This window comes from Camarhynchus parvulus, chromosome 14, assembly GCF_901933205.1.
Source record: "Camarhynchus parvulus chromosome 14, STF_HiC, whole genome shotgun sequence".
Taxonomy (NCBI): Eukaryota; Metazoa; Chordata; class Aves; order Passeriformes; family Thraupidae; genus Camarhynchus; species Camarhynchus parvulus.
In genome coordinates this window covers 13,232,472-13,253,334 of record NC_044584.1, presented here as the reverse complement: position 1 = coordinate 13,253,334, position 20,863 = coordinate 13,232,472, and the positions used below count along the sequence as shown (strand labels likewise).

Below are 20,863 nucleotides of genomic sequence, written 5' to 3'. Positions count from 1 at the left end.
TTAATCACAAGTTTACACAAAGTGGTTTACCCTGGCTCGCTCCAGGCTCTTTATCTGCTCATGGAATGCAGCTGGACTTTTCAAAGCTGTGAAGGGAGAGTAAGAGTTAAACGGACACGAAGTAATTTTCTAAAGAAATATGCTAACCAGAATGTGTGTATGAGTGTTAACACCACCTCAGAGTTGTGTTTGCAGGATTACATTTGATTTGTGCTAGTTGTATCCACCTATATTTAGCCGAGATGAGCAATACTCCTATACAGAATACCTGGAATATTTAACAAATTATTACCATGTAATGGTTAACTTTTTTGCTATCTACAAAGGTGTTTGTTTACTTATCAAAACTGTCCCACAATGGAAATTTTGTGAGGTAAGGTTTAGAATGCCAAAATGCCAATTTAATTTAATTAATTCCACTGAATTTTCTGGCTGTCCATACCTCATCCTGGCTGTTATTAGAGAGAACTGGACCTTCCCTTAAGAACTATGTGTTGATTTAAAAATGATATAGAAAAATGTAGAGGCCTTAATTGTTCATCGTAGAAAACAGAATGACGTCTAGCTTCTAAATAAGCAAAAAGAGTAAAAAAACCCATTGTTAACCTAGCAATAACAAAAATTGTAGAGTGCTCCATCTGAGTGCTATCCTCTGAGATCCTCCATGTATCCTGTACACCCCTCATTTGTTTGGCAACCTTTGTCATTCTACTCTTTAAAAACTGCTGGTTTTATTATTAATGTCAACTCATTTAAGTAATTCAGTTCATTTAGTAAATTAGTCATAATTATTTAAATAGAGAAAATAAAAGCAGAATCAGACAAGGTCTACAAATCCTTGCATTTTTGTCACAATGGCTATTTTAACTGAAACATGATGCACATGAATTCACTGAAGCACAGTGAATTCACTACATGCTCACTTAGGTTATCAAAAGGATCCTGCAAGTCTTTTCAAATGCTAAAGTTATTTTTAATGATCTCACAGAAGTGCTTATCTTCATCATTTTATATATTCAATTCATAATTAACACTACAGAAATACAAATTACTAGGTGTAAGTCTTACGTGGCATGATGCCCTGGTCCACCAGCTGTTCTCGTGTCCGTCTCTGTTGCAGCCTCAGCTGAAGTACTGACAAAAGAAAACATTGATTCCTGTATGAGCAGTCTCCTCATCAAGTGCAAAACCCCCATTCCAGTGATAGCAAGTACTGCAACCTTAGAAATACTTTCTGCTGTGTATTCAAACCTGACAGTAACCCCCCACGAGCCATCCTAGAACAGCTGCTGTTAACAGTTCCCAGGGATTACTTCCATCCCCACCGGAGTTTGCTCTCAATCTCATCTGATGCCAGGACTGTATTTCCCACATGCATCCACTTTTCCTACCAGTCAGGCCTCATGAGGAGTGTTGAGCTTACATCAAGAAATCAGTGAGGTAAAAAGAGTTTAAACCATAAACTGGAGCCCATAATGATCACAGAGCCTTACTGTGTGTCCTAGGCCAATCTTACACGACTTCACTGGGCTGAAATAGAAATGAACTGTGCAGAGCATTTTAGAAGCAAAGCTCTGTGTGTGTCTTACTGATTGTTTGCTCTTAAGGTTTTTTCTTAATATAAAGACTGATTGTACGTTTAAAAAAACCTTGCTGGAGAGAAGCAGAATTTTATCTGCCTTATTTAAAAACAACAAAAAAGTGTTACAATCAGGAACACACCTTATACTCTCTCTGAACATCAGAAAATCTTGGTGGATTTGATTGAGATATGTGTTGTCATAATTATTGAAAGGACAGAATAAATCCAATACTGTCAAATGTGGAAAAACAGCTTATAAAGCTTCAGAGGTAACTTCTTACATTTCATTACATTTAATAAAATGTTTCTCACACATTTCTGTGTGTCAACCAATGTGACATATATTAAATACTACAACAGAAACCACAAAACCTGGGGTAAGAGGTAGACATAAAAGTTTTATACTTTTCAAGATTATGGCTTTTTGTTGCCAGCGGGGAAAACAAGGGGAAAAAACAGTTGTTTCTTTCTTCTACTTCTCCCTTCCCTTTGTTTCTATACCAATTTATCATAGTGCTTCATTATCTCTTTGACACATATAGCTACTACCCCAAAGTGAAATTTCATCTTCTGAACAAGGGACAGTTAAGAGACAAAGTATAAATCACATTAAAGATGTGATATTTACATGCTGAAATTCTGACTTGAGAGCTTATTATGGGTGTATGATTATGGTATGCTGTTCCTATTGTATTTTACAAGGAAGCAAAACAAGCTAATGCATTGTCCAAAACATCAAAATGAATGTAATTTCTAAAAAATTAAGCTAAGGACAAAGTTCATTGTTTCCAGAATTTAAAAGGAACCAGCTTATTTCCTGTTCTGCAGTACAGGAAGGATATTCCTCTGGCTAAAGCATTAAGACCGGGAATAGCAAGTCCTGAAAACAAGGACATTATTTTCTTGTATCACACAAACACTGAGAGTTCAAATACAAACATTTCAGGGCTGTGGCACAGCAGATCTGTTCAGACTTTACAATTTTCTTTTACAATTTTTTTTTCACTAAGCATTCTCATAAAGCCCATTTTGTCAGTGGAGCTGGTTCAGCTATAACTACCTAAGCATTGCTAGGGATGTGCTTTCAATATTAGTAATCACAAGTGGGAAAGAACATTATTATTGAATATATTATACTGAACACTATTTCTAAATAGAAATGATGGGAAGCCCTGCTGTGTAGTTTAGGAATGTATCTATGATTTGTGGCTTCAATTATGGTCAGATATTTGGTTTAAGCTTTACAGAAAGACTAAAAACTGAGTCATATCCTAAACAATGTACAGTGTAAAAAGGGAACATACAGTGGGACTAGAGCAAAAGGGAGAGCACAGTAAGAATGTACCTGCACATAAACCTTATGGCTCACATGTGAAGCTTTAGCATTTTTTAAGAAAAACACGTAACAAACCTTTTTGTCTCTCATAACATTACTTGTCTGCCCATCATCTGTTCATCTACTCTGGGCACTACAAAGCAATAAGGGAAGATTTTGAAGTTGTCCCATCTGTATCTGGACAAGTCATAGAAACTGAGAAAATTAGAGATATAGAAGATACAGAACATGTAGTTATTCACTTACTAGATAAATATCATGAACTTATATATTACATAATAAGGAAAGGACAGCCTGTAGCATGACTAATAGGAAAGCACTGCAGGGGAATGCTAAAGAAGAGATGACTCATAGTTAGAAAGATGGTATAAGATAATAACTGAAGATTTTGACTTGACCAGAGCAAAGAGGTTAAACAGAAACCAAGCTGGATGAAAACCAGATGTTTGCTTTTGCAATCAACTCCAAAACTAATGTTGAAAAAGTATTTCATAGCTACACTTTTTAAAAAGATAAATATTGAGCAGTCAAATGCAGTATTAAATAGAAAATTTTCAAATAGAAAGCAATCTTGAATAAAACCCCTAAATATATTATTTTTTAAAGTTGGAAAGCTAAAAAGGTTTTGCTATTCCAAAGCAAATCCATCAGAAAAAAGCCAATATTGATAGCTCTATAAAAGAAATACAAGGATCTAGAGGATCTAAAATACTTTCAGCCCCTACAGTGACACAAAGTAAAAAGCAAAGCTGTTTATAAGGAAGAAATAGAAACACCTGTCTGTGAGTTGCAAAACTTCACACAGTCAGAGCACACCTGGGTTACAGGTCAGGGTGTCAGAGCAGGAGGTCACACCACAGTCAGGAGTGACCCTACATTGTCTCTGCAGGTACAGACAGATGTGTCTCTCTATACTGGAGGGCAGCCTGGTGTGGGTATGAAGGAAGGGAAGAGGAGTGAGGTCTGTGAAAAGCTCAGGAGGAAATGGGGACTCACAAGAACAGCCAGCCCGGCAGGAGCATGGGAGTCATGGAAACTGAATCACACGTTTTCAATAAGGAAAATATAATGAAATTATCTTCAGAGACAAGGATGAGCCATAGGAGAATTCCACTTATGGCAAAGAATTGCTCATTTATTTCTGTGAGAAACTATTTAGAACAGAAGGCAGGTTGGTTTAAATGTAATGTAATTAAAGCTAATACAGACTTTACTTATCATATATATGGAAATCCATAGAGCAAGAGATTTCCAGAACAGTCAGTAACACACAAAGTGATAAATCTAGTAAAGCTGGATGAGATAAGAGGACATAGCCTAAAAAAAAACCAAACAGAAAAAACCACCAAAAAACCACCAAAAAAATCTAAAAACCACTGAAGCATTACCCAAATACAACATATATATATATATATACACACACACATATATATTATATATGCATATATATTTTTTACTCTTGTTCTAGTGTGGGTCAGGGTTTGGATATTTTTTCCTTCTTTTGTTTTTCTCCCTCCCCTTTATTTTAAAGAACCATTGACAGACAAACCATAATGGAATGTGGGGAAGGGAGAACTCGAAAGACAGGAGGTGGAGGTACTACAAAGCAAAGTTGCCCTTGGAATGGTGTTTACTCAAGCATTGTGTTTTACAGATGGTTCTTATCAGAGTAAATCCATTCAGCTTGCTGACAGATAGTTTACCTTTCACTTTTACACTTGTAAAATCAGGAAGTTACCTACATAACATCTAAAATCATAAGTGATCTCCAAACTGAAGGCACAACATTAACAAATATTTACATATGTTGAAAAACTATTAATGTTGTTAATACTGTTCCTCCTGTTTCAAGTACACATGCAAAAGAAGGGCAATGTTAACACCACTGAGGAAATGTAGTTGTTAAAAGACAGTACAGATATTTTGCACTTCACATTATCTGGCAGGAATCCTCCTTCACACCACTGCAACTCTAAAAATTTGTCTGTGAACTGCTTCTGAATAAAAGCCATGCACAGAGAGGTCAGACCAATTCCTGCTTTGACCGAGGGAGAAGGGAGGATATTCTTTTTTGTTTTCAACTAAGCATACAATTTTAACACTTGAACACCAGGTGGAGAGATTCCAAAATTTCCATGTGTCTTCTTAAGTCAATAAAATGATCATTAAAGCTTGAATAGCTTATTTAATACTTACTGACAAAACAAAAAAGCATAATCCCTCCTCACAGTAAGAACATCTGGTTTGCTGACTCTCAGAGTCAGCAGAAGTCTTGTGACTGCACTGGAGGGAGAGTGTTTAGCCAGCACAAAAGCTGAGTGCCAGAGGCTGGTGCTCCACTCTGCAGCTCCTTCCAGTGTCAGCACACCAGGGAATCAACACTTCTGACCAGGGATGGAGATGATGGTGCAGAAAGGGGAGCTCATCCATCAACCAATGCACTTGGTTATGTGGAAGTGTATTTCTGTAAAGCAGCAACTTTTATAAAGGCAATGAATGCCCTGTTCTCACACCAGGAGTCCTGCTCAGGTTCACACACAGTGTGCCCCAAAGGGGCAGAGACTGAGCATAACCAGAACCAGCAGCTCCTCAATCTCCTGCTGAAGCGCTCCAGGGGGTGAGAGCAGGAGAAGTGTCACCAACAGGCACTTGAGGAGACACAGCACATTCTGTACACCTTGGAAAGGCAGCAAACAGAGTGCTCTGGGCATGTTTTACTTGCTGTGAGTGGCAGAAGGAGTGAAATAAAGTATATTATTAAATCACCACAACAAACAGCTTTTATCAGAGCTAAGCAAGTGATTCCTGTTTGAATCTGTAATGTGTATCCTATAGAAGAGCAGTCTCAAAGTAGTACTACATAATCACAGGCACTGGAATGTAAAGAGGCCAAAAATAAATCAATAGTTGTCCTGCAGGAACAATGCTATCTACACTGATTGACAAGCTTTCACCACTGCCTCTTGCCTTGAAAAAAACCAGAACCCATATTGTGCACAGTTCCAGCACAAATAATTCCACATCTAACATAGTTCATTACATATATTACATAAATGACATATTAATTTAAGATCAAATTTTAATCTTTTTATAGAAGGTACTATGAAACAGCAAATAGTTGTTGCCATTTCCCAATTACACAGCTGAAACAAACATTTCACCAGGGACACGGGGTCCAGCAGACACTACACAGTAGTTTCAAATGGCAGCAAGAAGAAAAACAACACATTGAGATTTTTTAATGTTCTGTATGTAATCATCTCATTATTCTCTTGAAGTTAAAATCCAACAGATATTACCTATTTAAACACTTAAAACTGCAAGTGGAAATGAGAAAATGTAATGTCCAACATTCCTCCATAACCCCTTGGAAATTTCCAAGAGCGGCAGAAACTCCAGCGCAGGCTGCTAGGCTGGCTGCCATGGAAACAGACAGTGCTGGAACCGCGGCCGTTTCCTTTCACTGAAAACCTGGGACACTGAAAACCTCCATTTCTCTCTGCCAGCTGCCAACAGCTTTTCTGCAGCCGGTGGCCCCTGGAGGCTGGGGCACAGGGGGCAGAGGCTCCCAGCATAGGCTGCAGTGGCACCGGCACTGCGAGGGGGGACACAGAAGTGTCCCCTGGGCCCGGGGCTGAAGCAGGTGTAGCCTTAATGCAAGAGTGTCACCAGCGTGTGGCAGTGCACAGAGCAGAGAATTCCACCGGGAGTGATCCCAGCATCACCTCTGCCCTGGAATTGTGCCCCAGCCTCACAGGGCAACAGCTCCAGAGCTGCAGAACCTGAGCACTGAGTGCTCTCTGGGCATCCTGCACTGCTGCCCTGCACCCCAAACCCCATCTGCTCACATCCTAAAGCCCTGAGTGCTCTCTGGGCATCCTGCACTGCTGCCCTGCACCCCACAGCCCGTCTGCTCACATCCTAAAGTCTGGCTTTTCTACACACCCTAACTTTATGCTAGGTTAATCTTCCAGAAATAAGTTTTGCTTTCTCCTGAGTAGAGATTTCTCCCTCAACTCTATGATGACGTATTGTACTCTATTAAAAAATGGTTCATCTTTCCCACTAATATTTGTTCTGCAAATTAAAAAATAGTAGAAAGTATATCTTATGTAGTGAGTAAAAGAAAGCGCAGGTGATATGCAAGGTACATCATTCAGGAAGGTTATGGAATATGGTAGTTTGCACATGTTATTACACATTCCACCAGTCCAAAGTCAGAAATTTTTTAATATAATGTTCACTTCATTTATATGGCATGTCAAAGAAGGAGAGGTGAGAAAACTGTGAAAATAGCTACCTTTAATTTGTTAGAAATGATTCTAAGTTGTATGGAATTTTAAGATAAAATGCATTTTAAAGTGTGGTACTCATTCCCCATCAGCCTGAAGATGGTAGTAACAGCAAATACTCTTAGTTTTAAAACAAAAATAATTTATCACCAATTCATCTTGTAAAAAGTATCAGACATCATCTGATCATGGGTGAATGCCTTCAAAACTTCCATGTATGCTAGGATATAATTTTAAAAAGGAACTATTTTACTTAGTTTAACTTGCTTTTGTTTAAAAAACCCCTTGCTGGCTTGTTATATAATTTTAATGCTCTTTTTTCCATTATTGTATAAGTGATTTTTCTGCTAAGACTATATCCAAAATAATTAAGAAAAGTTGAAGCAGCTCTTTTGTATATTCAATTTAAACAATTATTCAGTCATACTTCCATTTCAGCTTAGGAATGTACTGTGTAAATGTAAAGTACAAGAGAGGACACTACTGAGGGCCATTTCAGATCATCTCTCCAGAATTCTGGAGGGAAGCCCTGCAGGACATCCAGATCTCTCAAATGACACCACTGTGATTTAAAGCTTTTGTCTGCAGCCAGTGCTGATGCTCAGATGAGTGCTTCCAGCAGGAACAGCATCCACTGAAAGCAGAAAATGAAAACCTAGATGGCAAAGAGAGCTACATATAAACTCAACATTTCAAACAAACATATGAACTATAACAATATCATTAGCTGAGAGGCTTAAATGACTAGGATATAGGACAATCTGTATTGTATCCTATTGCTATGGAACATGTTGCTTAGAAACCAGCCAGAACATACACAAGCCTTCAAACAAATTACTGGGATGTCTGCTGGGATGAATATATATATATATATATATATATATATATATATATATGCATGGATATGTAAAAAGCAAAATCTATACTTTTCATGATTCTGTTTACATCTTTAAAATGAGAAAAATCATTATCATCTTGGGTGAGAAGTCTTAACAAACTAAAGCTTATATTTCCATTTTCTGTAAAATTGCATAACTTCAGTATGTTAACAATAACATTTTCTAAATCTGCAAGTATTACTCTGCTTAGTGCAGACCTCTGATTTTTTAAATAATAATCTGCATTTCCTCAAATACTACTATTAGCCAAAAAGTGTACTGTGAAGGGACTCGTGAAACTTGAGTTTAAATTCTACACCTATTACAGCTTCCTTTGTGATAATTTGGAGTGTATTACATAGAACGATGACAGATGATTTCCAGCCAAGCCCCCTCCATTGTCCATGCTATTCCTAGGCACAGCAAACAAAATGCACACCCAAGCAGATTCTCCACCTCAGGAGAGTACACAATAATTCAAAGCAGAGCAAGGTGGATTGCACTGAGCTGCGTGCTTCCAAACGGGGGAGTGAGCAATGGTACTGAGTCACCTCTGCTGCAGACAGCTCCAGACTCTGCAGATGCTCAGTGGGTGAGTCCAGCTGATCACAGGGATGGGGAAGTTGCTGCATTAGGGAGGACCCTGCACTGGAGGCTGAGGCTCCCACGTGTTGTGGTGGATGTGACAGGAAAGAAGAATCCCCCAGCAGAGCAGCAAAGCAGACAGTGGTTTCAGAGAATGGTTTCATAACTCAATATGATCTAACACAGGATTACCAATGAAAAGCCAATGGTCTGTGCCTCCCTCCACCCCCAGCTGCTTCTGCTGATTTCACACTGGCAGAGGTGCCTCCTGTCAGGTCTGTGCTCTGGCCTGGCAGCACCATGAAAGAAAAGCTCTTCAGCAACACCCACGGACTTTGGGCTCCTAATGCCAACAGGAGAAAGAGCCTGGCAGTAAGCAGGGTAGGGCTGGATGGGAATACCCCTGGCTCTTGGCAGCAGTACTAATCCTTCTATAAAAACTTCAAGAAATCTTATAGTTGCCATAGCAAGTTTTTTAAAAGCTCTTGGTTAGCCACCATCCTCTTCTAATTGTATACAGATTACATACAAAATCAAATTAGTACATTGTAATCTTGGTTTATTGAAGTAGTTAAGCATGTGTTTATTATAATGGTATTACAATGTATTTATTATTAATTTAAGTGCTACACTGAAGAAGAAAATTCTGTGGAGTAAGTGCTGATTTACTTTTACGACATACAATTATCCATGACATTAAAGAGACTGTTTATGGTAGAGTTTAGCACAGCCCTGCAGGATCACTACACAGAATTTACAGTGCTTCCTTTATTAACAAAAGAATAACACTTTTTTCACCAGTATTTTTCTCATTATCTGTGTCTCAAGAAACATACCTGATGGACTACCACTAATAAGGGGTCATAAAAACACCTCTGAACACCAGATAACACAAGTCAGAGCTTTTTCTTTATAAAAACCAACCAACCCAAATGAACCAAGAGCAGAATCTTTATCATGCCAGGGCAGGAGAGCAGAAGAGGTCAAGAGTATCATCAATACCCAACATGCCAGCAGTAGCAGGAAGTCTGTTGAATAAACAATTCTCATGCAACATGGATTTGATTGCAAGGGATAGGGGAAGAAATCCTTCCTGACTACACCTGGTAATCTGTTACTCAGGCAGCACGAAGACAATTCCAGTGCACACCTGAGAAATCCACTCATTGCACTCTGTATCCTGTTTCCAGCACTTGCCAGTCTCCAGTTCCTCACAAACCAGTAAATTGAAAATGCATAACAAATCCCGGAAAGAAATTGTGTTTCAAGGTGGAAAGAAAATTTCCTTCCTGGCTAGTTTTTTAAAATTAGAGTAGCCTGCAGGCAACTGGTAACTCTGAACCTCAGATTATGATATGAAAAGTATGGTGCAAACAAACTGGGATTCAGCCTCCTTTTAAATCCCACCTAAGCACCAGACTGATCTGTTTCACCAATTTAATACTGTGTCTTCAAGAGTTCTGTACTGTCATGCAGCTCATCCATCTTTATACTGAAACAATTCAGGGGATAAAACAAGATTTCCTCAACTCTCTCCAGTTCTGTTGGGAAACCTTTCAATCTGCAGTCCAGATATACTCCCAGATCCTAATACATGCACTGTTTGATGGCACTGAATATTCCTTAGTAACTGTATGCACATTTGAGGCTTTTCACTTGAATTTTCCAAGTGTTTTGGTTGCTTATTTGACAGTGCTACAAGATGCTGCAGGAGGTAGTCAATGGTACAGGAATCTCTGAAAAAGCTGTTTAGTTAGCACTGTGTGGTTGACCTCAGAGACAGAAAATATCTTTTGTTCACTGCTCATACAAAAGGTAATTTTGATCAGACAGATAAAAGTAAGAATTTTTTTCACAAAAAAGGCAATATGCAACAATAGTATCTGAGCTGTTTACAAGAAGTAAGTAGGGTAATTAAGAGGATTTCCTCCCATGCTACAGGATGCTATAATGTGTATCAATAGCCAAGGAAAGAAAAAAATTCAGTTTTGCAATCTAAACTGCTAATGTCCTTAATATTAATTTGCTGAAGACAGTGTTATTGTTTTTACTTCCATCAAAAATCCCTTTTCTTATAAAGAAATACTAAGTAAAAAAAAATTGCACCTTGCAGTTCTCTTAAGGTACTCATTGCTGAAATAAGCACTGCACTATCTCAGGATTTTTACATTTACCAAACCTGTGCGAAGTAGCTTATGAAACAAAGGCACCTTTTGAATTGGATCTCTACATCATTGCATTTTTAATTTTTCCAAGTTTTATAATTCATACATCATATTTTGAAGTAATTTTGTGTCCTAAGGAAGAAAGGTGTGAGAATTCACGTGGCAAAACAGGCACATCACTTTAACGAGGAAGAAAGGAGGAGAAAAGAGGAGGGCAAAAAAAAGAGAGACAGAATGGCACAAGCTAATTTAGAAGATACTGTTCTGTAAAATAAGTTGGCCTACAATTTATGTTTTTAAAAAAGTAAAATCTGTTACCTGTAGTATTATTTAAATAGGATTAAACTAACAACTGCAACTGAATTTTTAAAAATCTATAAAATGTCTGAAGTACATATTTCATAACATAATAAACCGGAAACATGAAGCTCTGTTTTAGTCCTCCTAGATGTAAATCAAGAAGATTTGAAGTGTTTTTAATAATTCATTCTATATACCACAAGAAACAAAATTATTGTTTTTCTAAGCTTTAGAAGGAGAAAAGGCTGGAAGAGGAGATCCTGTAGTCAATCAAACTCTCAAGAAGAGGTTCATTATTTTAATAATTACATTGCCAAACTTGGGAGAGATAAAAGAATAAGATATATTCACTGGGCAAAGTGAAAATGGAGAACAGGTACTAAAACACAGAAAAGGAAGCAAAGATAGTGATTATGGAAAACATATCTTCTTGTCTGCAGTGAATAATTTAAGCTCTAAAATATTAATGAATTTAGACTGGCAGAGTATCCCATAATTGCAGGTTTTTAGCTACTCTGACAGACCATCATTACTGTAATGTACATTCTTTCATCCACTTTCTCCATAACTGACATGCTTGAAGAGGCCTGAAGATAATCATTACTGTGGTTACTCATCAGCCCACCTACACTACCCACCCTGCTGGCTTTGCCATGTTTTTCTGCCCTTGATTTCTTGGTAGCTTACCCCAGATAGGTTTTGTTTCTTTCCTACATCACTGCCCACCCCTCTGGACCCTCCTGGCTCCCTTCTCTCGCTGCTGTCCCCAGAGCCTCAGCAGCAGCAGCAGGGCTTTAACTGAGTTGGGAGACAAAACTACCCCGAACCAGAGGCACTGCTGGCCCTTTCTTTCATCACTGTCTCCCAGGCAGGACTTCCCTGCCACAAGGGAGGCAGAACTGTTCTGCTCTCAGCCACTGCCACAGGCAGCAACGCTCAGCCTCTCTCAGGACCTTCCCAACCTCTCAGTACCTTCCTGATCACCAACACACCTTCGGTATCAGTGCACTGCACAAAGATCAGGGCTTTCTCTAGCTCAAACTTAAAGCTAAGTAATGGAGGTTTTAAACTAACCTGTCAGGTACTGAATTGAATACTGAATATGGGCTATCTTTTTGCCAATTTAAACACTATTAAGGTCCAGATTTAAAAAAGAAATTAACAAAAGCCCCAAACAAACCCAGCATTTAAATTCTGAGAAAGGCAGGATCTCATCTAGAACTCTTGCCACCACACCAAGGGAGAAGTCTCTGAATCACCAGACAATCCAGAGATACCTGGAGGAAAAGCCAAAGCAGAGTGCTGTAAAAGGAAGGCAGGAGTTTTGTCTGCTACAAATAGAGTTTGTGTCCTATTGATTAAGCAGCTGGAGCTGAGCCCAGAGCTGCCAGAGCCTGGTGTGTTACTCCCACCGTGTCAGACGGCTCGGGGCAGGGCTGGCAGCCGCTCTCCGGAGGTCTCTGCCTTCTCCTCCCTCACCCCGGCCAGCGGGAGGAATCCTGCCCGCAGGAGTAAGACAATTTCCCTGTCTCAGCAGCATTATTGCCTCAGCCTAACAGAGATTACTTTAGATGAATCTCGTATAGTTTTATTTGTCAGCTTTGAATGATGTTCCAAATATTCTCAGACTACTGCTATTTTAGAAACTAATGTCCGTGCATTTTATCAATTTAATGCCCAGTTGAAATCCAATAATTTAAAAAGACATAATGTGGTTTGAAAAGCACACTTCTCAAAACCAGAATCAAATCTAATTTGAAGTATGAGGGGAGAACAGAATTCCAAAGAAAGAAAAGAGCTGAGAAAAGCACTGTTGAAAATGAGGTAACAATATGTCTAATACTAAAGGTGTGTGGGGTTTTATTTTGACATGTAATATTTAATGATGTTTATTTCATTAGATTTATTTCAATAGAGACATTTTGAAGCACTTTGTGCAATATTTACAGGACAATTTCAGAGTCCTTCATTAATTCAGCACTAAATGATACCCTGAAAAGACTACTTGATTGCTCATTTTTCTTCATACTGCAATTCCTATCAAGCTATCATCACCATTATTTTACTAGTCTCAGGTAAAATATAAATTCAGCTTTTAGAGGGTTTTTTTTTCAGAGGGAAAACAATACCTCATTTAATGCACAAAAACTCTTTCTGACCTACAGCATTACATCAGGCATGCTGATGAACCGAATGTGCCCAGGACTTCTGCATTCTCTGTCCCCCAAGCAGCAAGTGACTGACCTTCCTTGAGACTTTTCTGGCTGTTCACTTCAAGGCATTCCTTCTCCTTCAGTGGCTTAAGATCTCCTGCAGGTAAGATCTCGGAAAAGCCCTGCTGCTGTTTCTTGGAGCTATCGATCATGGTGGGAATCCTTTAGAATGGCAACATCCAGCACCGAAAAAACGCAGGCCGCGGTGGGCAGCGGTGCAGCGCGCTCCGCACGGGGCCCGCCGCGGGCTCCTACGGCAGCAGCAGCAGCCCGGGCACCGCCGCGCCGCCCATGGCGCTGCTCCGGCTCGGCTCGGCTCGGCTCGGCTCGGCTCGGCTCGGCTCGGCTCGGCTCAGCTCAGCTCAGCTCAGTCCGGCCCGGCTCGGGTCAGCCCGGTCCGGCTCGGCTCAGCCCAGCTCAGCCCGGTCCGCCTCGGCTCAGTCCACCCCGGCTCAGCCCGGCCCGGCTCGGCTCAGCCCGGCTCGGTTGGCTGTGGCCGCTCCGAGCCCGCAGCCCGCTCTCAGCGCGGGCACCGAGCATGTGAAGCCCAAGTCCCAAAGCCCGCCTCTCCTCCCAGGCAGACACTCCTCCTGTGCCTGGAGTTACGCTCGCTTCCTCTGCACATTGGTGTTCAATGTGCAGCTCGGTGGTCAATCATCTGACAAAGAATGAGTCAAGCGGTTAAAAATAAATCCAGCAGTTGCTGGAGAGCATTCGCTGATACCTAAGACAAACTACTGCTGAGGTCTCTCTCCCTTTCCCCCCTTCCTTTTCCCTGCCCCCACTCCTCGGAACACTGCTGCAGGCAGCAGAAATATTTCATCTTTGCCTGACCGGCACATTCATTACTCATTAAGTTTCACCCGTAAACAAAGCTGCACAGCGCCATTTGAAAAAGTTATAGTTATGTTAAGGAACCTTCACACCCATCAACCCCAGGACTGGTTCCAGAGACATGTACCTAGCAGAGGTAACTGGGAAAACCAGTGATTATTTCCATGCCTTTCCCTGCAGCATGAGAGCCTCTGTTCCTTGTTGTAAAAATCTAAGCCCCGAGTATTTGATTATTTTCCTTTTTGCATTAGTTACACATCTCATTATTCCCAACAGTTTCAGGAGTATTTCCTCCCACAGCTTCTGATCTGCCATTCTCTGCAGCATATCCCATTTATCTTACATGAGTCATCAACTTCAGTGTCAACCTGGAAGATTTCAGGGAAATGGATCCCCTCTAATTACCTGGCATTGGCCATAAGGGAACAGCAGACAAGTCTGCATTTAATTTCCTGTACTTAGAGAAAAGAAACTATACATAATGTTAAATAGTCTCTACATGTCAACTAGGAACTCTGGCAGGTGTACTTTCCCTTCCCTTTGGCCTAAAAATGCTATCATTGCACACATTTTCCACACCTCTACTTGGTATGTTAAATCCTTCAACCTGAAATTATAAAGGATATCTCCATTCAGATAAAATGTTTCACTTCCATAGAATCAGATTTGGAAATACCTATATACATTGAGATACAGAATTTTTAAAAGTGGAAGCTAGGAAAAAACCTCATCTTTTCCTCTTTGGATCTTTCTACAAGCCAGTGACTGAGCACTGCTGTTCACCTTGACAGTGCACTGCCAGGGCAAGTGACACCACGGGCTGTGAAGCTGCCTGGCCCAGCAGGAATTGGAAGCCTCTCCCTGTTTGCCTGCTGCTGGGAGAAGGAGACCTAGATCTGCTCAGAACTGCACACTCCAAGGAGGAGTGAGCTCACCAGGCTTTAGCAACCTCTTGACATGTAAGGAGCTGACAATACAGGCAAAAAACTCTTTGCAGCATGAATGATTTGAGGCCACTCTCCCGGCCTAAAAATCAGTTGTCTGCATATAATTTGTATAGAAATTATCAGCTTAAATTATGTTCTGCTTAAATGCAAGTTACAGACTATTCCAATACATTTGCTTTTGCAGTGATTTTTACTGAACACAAGGAAAAATACTGTGGAAAAGCTCCTTCATAAATCAAATTAACTTCCTCACTGCCTGCAGCCGAACACTTACTGTGCATAAGAAACAAAACTACTGTTGAGAAACTCCACACATTCAGAAAATAAAAACAGACAAGCAGAATACAAACACATACTGCTTAAACTTAAACACACATTAAACTCTGACACAGTCAATAAACAGAATATTACACACTTACTGACATAACAAATTATAACTCCACATTTTTCTTCAAGAGAGAAGTTAAGTTGTTTGGATTGATAAATTATATTCTAACAGTGTTACAATATATAACAGCACAAATTGTTTATGAAAAGGGTACAGTGCACTTCACACACTCTGATTTCCCATTGATTCAGAAAACAGTATTTTGAAATTTTAAAAATTCCATGCCCTAATGAGGAAGTGTGTAATTAAAGGTGCCAGAGAAAGACATTCTTCAGACACCATATTTCTGAAGGAAGTTCTATCCATTCCTATCCCTTTATAGTGCTTTATATAAATTGAGAGTGCCCAGTGCTCAGGTGAAAGCTGATCACAGTTACAGCAGCTGGGAGCAGCTCAAGCCTTCAGGAGCATTTCTCTTGTTCAGAAAGTTGATCTTAGGCAGGAGTTGGTGCTATCCACTCCTCCCCCTTTCCAAGAGTAGCCACCCCACAGCAGATCAATGTGCTTATGCTTCAGCTACTTGAAGTTATATGTCATATTTTACTTCAATTTTACCTCTTAGTTCAATAGAAACTTTAACACAGAGATGAAAATTTTAGAAGACCTTTAAGAAGTCTGATCAAAATCTCAACAGTAAAATGCAAAATCTTTAGTATGAAAAGCAGGAATTACAGAATTTATGAAAAATAAGAATGAGGAAATTCTTGTACAGACTAGGAGAGCTGAAAGGTCAAAATGATGCTGTGTATTTTTCATGTAACCAAATACTGCTGTTGCCAATAAATGCTATACAATATGGAATAGTTGGGTGAGGGCAGACATAACAAATGAAGACAAAGAAAAGATGCATTTGAAGAAGGAAATAGTTCTGCTCCAGATTCAGTTATACTGTGAATATGGAGAATATCTGGATATTCTGCTCAGGGATAAGTTTCTCTTAAATCCCTGCATGAAGAATAACATTTATCTCTCACACAATGAAAAAATATTCCTATTCCAATAACCTTTTGTTTTTCCAGAAGTCTTAAATATACCTTAACCCAAGCTCAATTGATAACTTGGTTTTACTGGCTATTTGAGTGTGCAACATTATAGTTCTTATATTTTTAGTGATAAGGCTTCAAAGAAAAACTAATCATCCCCTCAACATGTCTGTTGGAAAAGTCTAAAACTCTGGGACAGCTTCACAGGCACCTGGAGGCATCTCACATTTCCCAGCTCCACAGCACTGCAACCTGGGAAAAGTGCATGTTCCTATGATGGACTTTGTCAGCATCCCTAAGAGCTGTACCAGAAGAAACAGAAACACTGTTAGCACGTTCCAGTACCAAATTCACCTGCTCCCTACCAGTACCCAGGTGTTCAAAGGTGTCCTGAGCAGGTCCCATGTGAACCCAGGCAGTGCTGCCTGCTACCCCCAGTGCTCACCCACCTGCCAGGTAAGGGCTCCTTCCCTGCCAAATGAAATGAATTTGGAACTCCTCTAGAATGGCTCACTTGTGTTCTTACCTGTGACTGCTAAAGCACCACAATGACTCCTCAGAGTTATTCATGCACTTTCAAATCTGATGGTAATTTTTTAAGCTCTTATGAAGTAGCAGAATTTCTGTCATGAACCACTATCACCACACTGATAGACTGAACACACTGCCTATGTCTGGGCAGTATCTGCCTTGATTGTTTTGGCAGATAAAACTGCTTTGTATTTCAGTTACTTTTGTTGTTGGTTTTAAAGGACCCTAATTCCACATTTCTCTGAAAAGAAATTGTGACTTTACAGGTGGGAACTTAACACCTTCCCATTCAAATCACCCATTCTGGCCTACCACAAAAAATCCTCTAGTGTAAGTATGAGTGAAACAATAGCAACTTATTTGTTCTTTGACTACTCTTAATTTTAGCAGTAACACAGTTGATAGAACAACCCATGAATTATACAATATAAATCAGGGACAGAAAAAGCTTGAGATCTTACAACTCCACTCAGAGTTTGAAATCATTTTGTGTTCAGTGTCTAAAAGTGAGCTGGAATTTGGATTGTCATTTGAAATTGATGGCATTGTTAAAAACAGGCAGAAAACTTTTTCAAATTGCAAATTTTTCTTTTTCTCTTTCTGCTGCTGACTATTTAAATGGAGAATGTTTGTAATAGAGAGAACTACTCATTTCCAAACTAAACATTGGACATAAAACCTCTGCAATTTGAGCATGTACCTGTTTCAAATGAGCTGTTTTTAACATTACAAATAGCAAAATGAAACTGAGAATCACAGAGAAACCTATAATGACCTAGAAACAAAACTTGTGGCTGAGAGACTGGTTTCTATCAAATAACAAAACCAAAGGATCTCTTTCAGCTGAAAGAAAATCTTGACTCCTGCATGTTGTATTTTTCAGTTACAGGTTTGAACTTTGTTACAAACTGCATCAGTGTATCCAAACCAGAAGCTGAAGTAAAAGACACACAACAAGCTCTTGGTTTCAGTGAAAATGAAATGTTAGAATTTGCATTATTTTCAGAGGGCAGAAGTACCTCTCATTTGAATTTCAATTACAGTTGAATATACTGTGTAAGAGTGGGTGAAATGAAGAAAAAAGGCCTCAGAATGGAACATTTCTGTCAGTTTCATAAGCCAGAATCTCATTTAAGAGCAATGCATTGCACAAGTTTTTCACAAACATTTGCTTTACATCTAAGGTCATCAGCACTTGTTCCTTCCATTCTTCTGTAGCACAGACTCCAAGTGTTCTCCCAACCTTCAGCCTACAGCAGAAGTGTTATTTAAAAGGTGGAAGTGTCTAGTAGTTATAAATTAAAATTCCAAAGTACAGGAGGAAGCAATGCAGCCCCAGGTACCTTCCCAGTGCCTGCCTGTCTGCCCCTCACAACAAATCCTTATCTGGGTGAAGCATCAGTGATGTGCTGAGTGACATCACTGACTGGGAGCTGCTTCACAGCCTCCTTAAACGCCAAGTAACTAAGCAACAATTGCTTTAACAGTACATTCCAACTCTTCACATCATATGGAACTCATTCCTTTGCAATCCCATCAAAAAGAAAAACAAAACCAAACCAAATGCCCTTGGGTGTTTAAACTCTTTCACTACCATAATAACATTTTCTAATGGGAAAGAAGCCTAATTACACAAATATCCATTTCACCTTGGCTTTACATACACCTTGATGAATATCTTGGTGCTTTATATTGTGTTAGGATAATCTAGCTCTCAATCATGGTGTAATGATTTCTTCGCATAGGAAAATAGTGCTCTGACTACACAGACTAAAGCATCAGTTTACATAACCCCTATTATAACTTATTCTATTACTTCTATAAACATTAAGAACATTACTTCAAATTATTAATTAAGGGGAATTGCTTTGGGGGAGCTCTGTTCTGCCTATATTCTCCACCACTGTGGCAACAAAGACCCAAACAACACAAATAATGGTCACCATCTACCTCAGTCACCCTTCCCAGAAAAATACCAAACACTTAGAGTGATGTCAAATTTATAAGTCTGCATGTTCTTCTACTCCCACTAAAACCCACACAAATTCCTTTTAAGGGAGGACATATGTTGGCAGTGTTCACTGCTTAAATGAAAACCACCTTCCATTTGGTCTTACCCCTATACACATCTAAATTAATAAACATTTTTAAAATGCCTATATAGAGTACATAAAAATGTGCATTTTTGTATATGTTTAACTATACAGATCTACATTTAACTGCATATATATATCCTGTAGAGGACAATATTTAGTCATTTAGTGTGCTACCTCTGATTTGCAGAAGTTGCCCATAGTAAGTGCTGCACACCAATTACCAGTTCTGTTTGCTCCCTGTTACCTTCTTGTAGTGGCTGTGTCACAAACTGACACTTCAACAACATTTGCAGTTAGGACTTAGTTCTAACAAATTAAAACAATTATACAATGGAATTTAAAATTAACTCAACATTCTTTTGTAGCTATGCATTTAGTTGTGCACAAGGAATTTCAAGAAAAAGCTCAGAATAAGACAGTTTGATCAAGTGATCTCTTTAAAGGAAAACATGCTTTCTGTATCTCCTGTAATTACTCAAATGCCAGGCCCCCAAACAGGATTTCACATATACCAGATGCCTTGAATTGAGTCAGTCACAGGTCATGTCTCCTGTGTTAATCTCTTCACAATAAGCAGATAATTAAAAAAAAATAATATCTATAAATCAAACTAAAATGATGGAATGTTTGTTTAGAAGTTTACCAAATGGAATGACCCTGCTGGAATTCTTTCATGTAGCCTGTGAAAATGTCAGAATATATTCCATTTAAGAGGTCACAGTCCCTAGAGATCTCTGAGTTTTGGCTTGTGTTTCTTTTCACATGCTTTAATATTTGAAAATTGTTCCTTGTAGACACTGACTGATGGCCTGGGAATGCTAGGATTGTGGGAACTGGCAGTACCAGTGACAAAGACAGACTTACTGGGAAATCAGTACCTACTTGGTTTGCGCTCTCCTCTCGGAACAGATAGGATGACATTCAAATATTTACAGGGACACCAAGGGACTTCTGCTTTCTCTACTGATATGTTAAAAAAACCAAACAAAACCCCAAAAACAAACTCCCTCAAAAAACAGAGTACTACCAAAAAAACCAAAGCATGAAGACAAATATATATTAATTACAATATGCTGCGTGTTCTTAGCAAAGATTATTTCATAGAATATTTGCATTGGATGTTCCATGGGCTGTTAAAACCTTCATGGAAAGAGAAACCCCAGAATCACTGAGGCTGGCAGCAGCCTCTTGAGATCCCCTGGCCCAAGTCCTGCTGGAGCAGGGTCAGCTGGAACAGGCTTGTCCAGGACACTGCCCAGTCTGATTTTTAGTATTTCCATGGGTGGAGATTGCACAGCCTCTCTGGACCACCACTGTACACACACACATTATTTATGACTACACTATAAATGCACACACACATTTCTACTGTAAGCTTACAGAAAGTGTGCACTTCTTTATCTAGACTGGCCTTTCAGGATACACTTCCTTTGAGGTCTGGTTTGTGGGGGATTTTTATGTTTGGTTTGTTGATGTTATTGTTGGTGGTGGTGCTGTTAATCAGAATATCTGCATGCTGTTTTCCAGATCACACTGCTTTCAGCTTAGTGATTAAGAAACTGCTGAATTTAAGATGATTTTTCAATTATATTCCCTGCCAAGCTATTACTTTAATCAGAACTAAGTTTTCCATTTGTTATTCTCTAGTCTTTCCACTAGCCATCTTTTTTACACTGTGTCTCTCCCAGCTCTCTCAAGAAAAATTCTAAGCACAGTGACCTACCTATATATCA

The 20,863-nt window shown here is 39.4% G+C and overlaps 1 protein-coding gene across 3 annotated transcripts in view; it reads right to left on the bottom strand.

Moving 5' to 3' along the window:
• Nucleotides 1–20,863, bottom strand: part of MRTFB (myocardin related transcription factor B) — a 67,143-nt gene that overhangs the window by 25,539 nt on the left and 20,741 nt on the right. For 2 of the 3 annotated variants that reach the window (XM_030957798.1, XM_030957800.1), the window contains exons 4-5: nucleotides 1,069–1,134; nucleotides 31–86 (exon numbers count right to left, since the gene is read on the bottom strand). In XM_030957798.1, the coding sequence (XP_030813658.1) occupies nucleotides 31–86; nucleotides 1,069–1,134 (122 nt within the window). Of the gene's footprint in view, nucleotides 1–30; nucleotides 87–1,068; nucleotides 1,135–13,382; nucleotides 14,091–20,863 lie in introns of those variants that run through there. The other variant, XM_030957799.1, reaches the window with a different exon arrangement.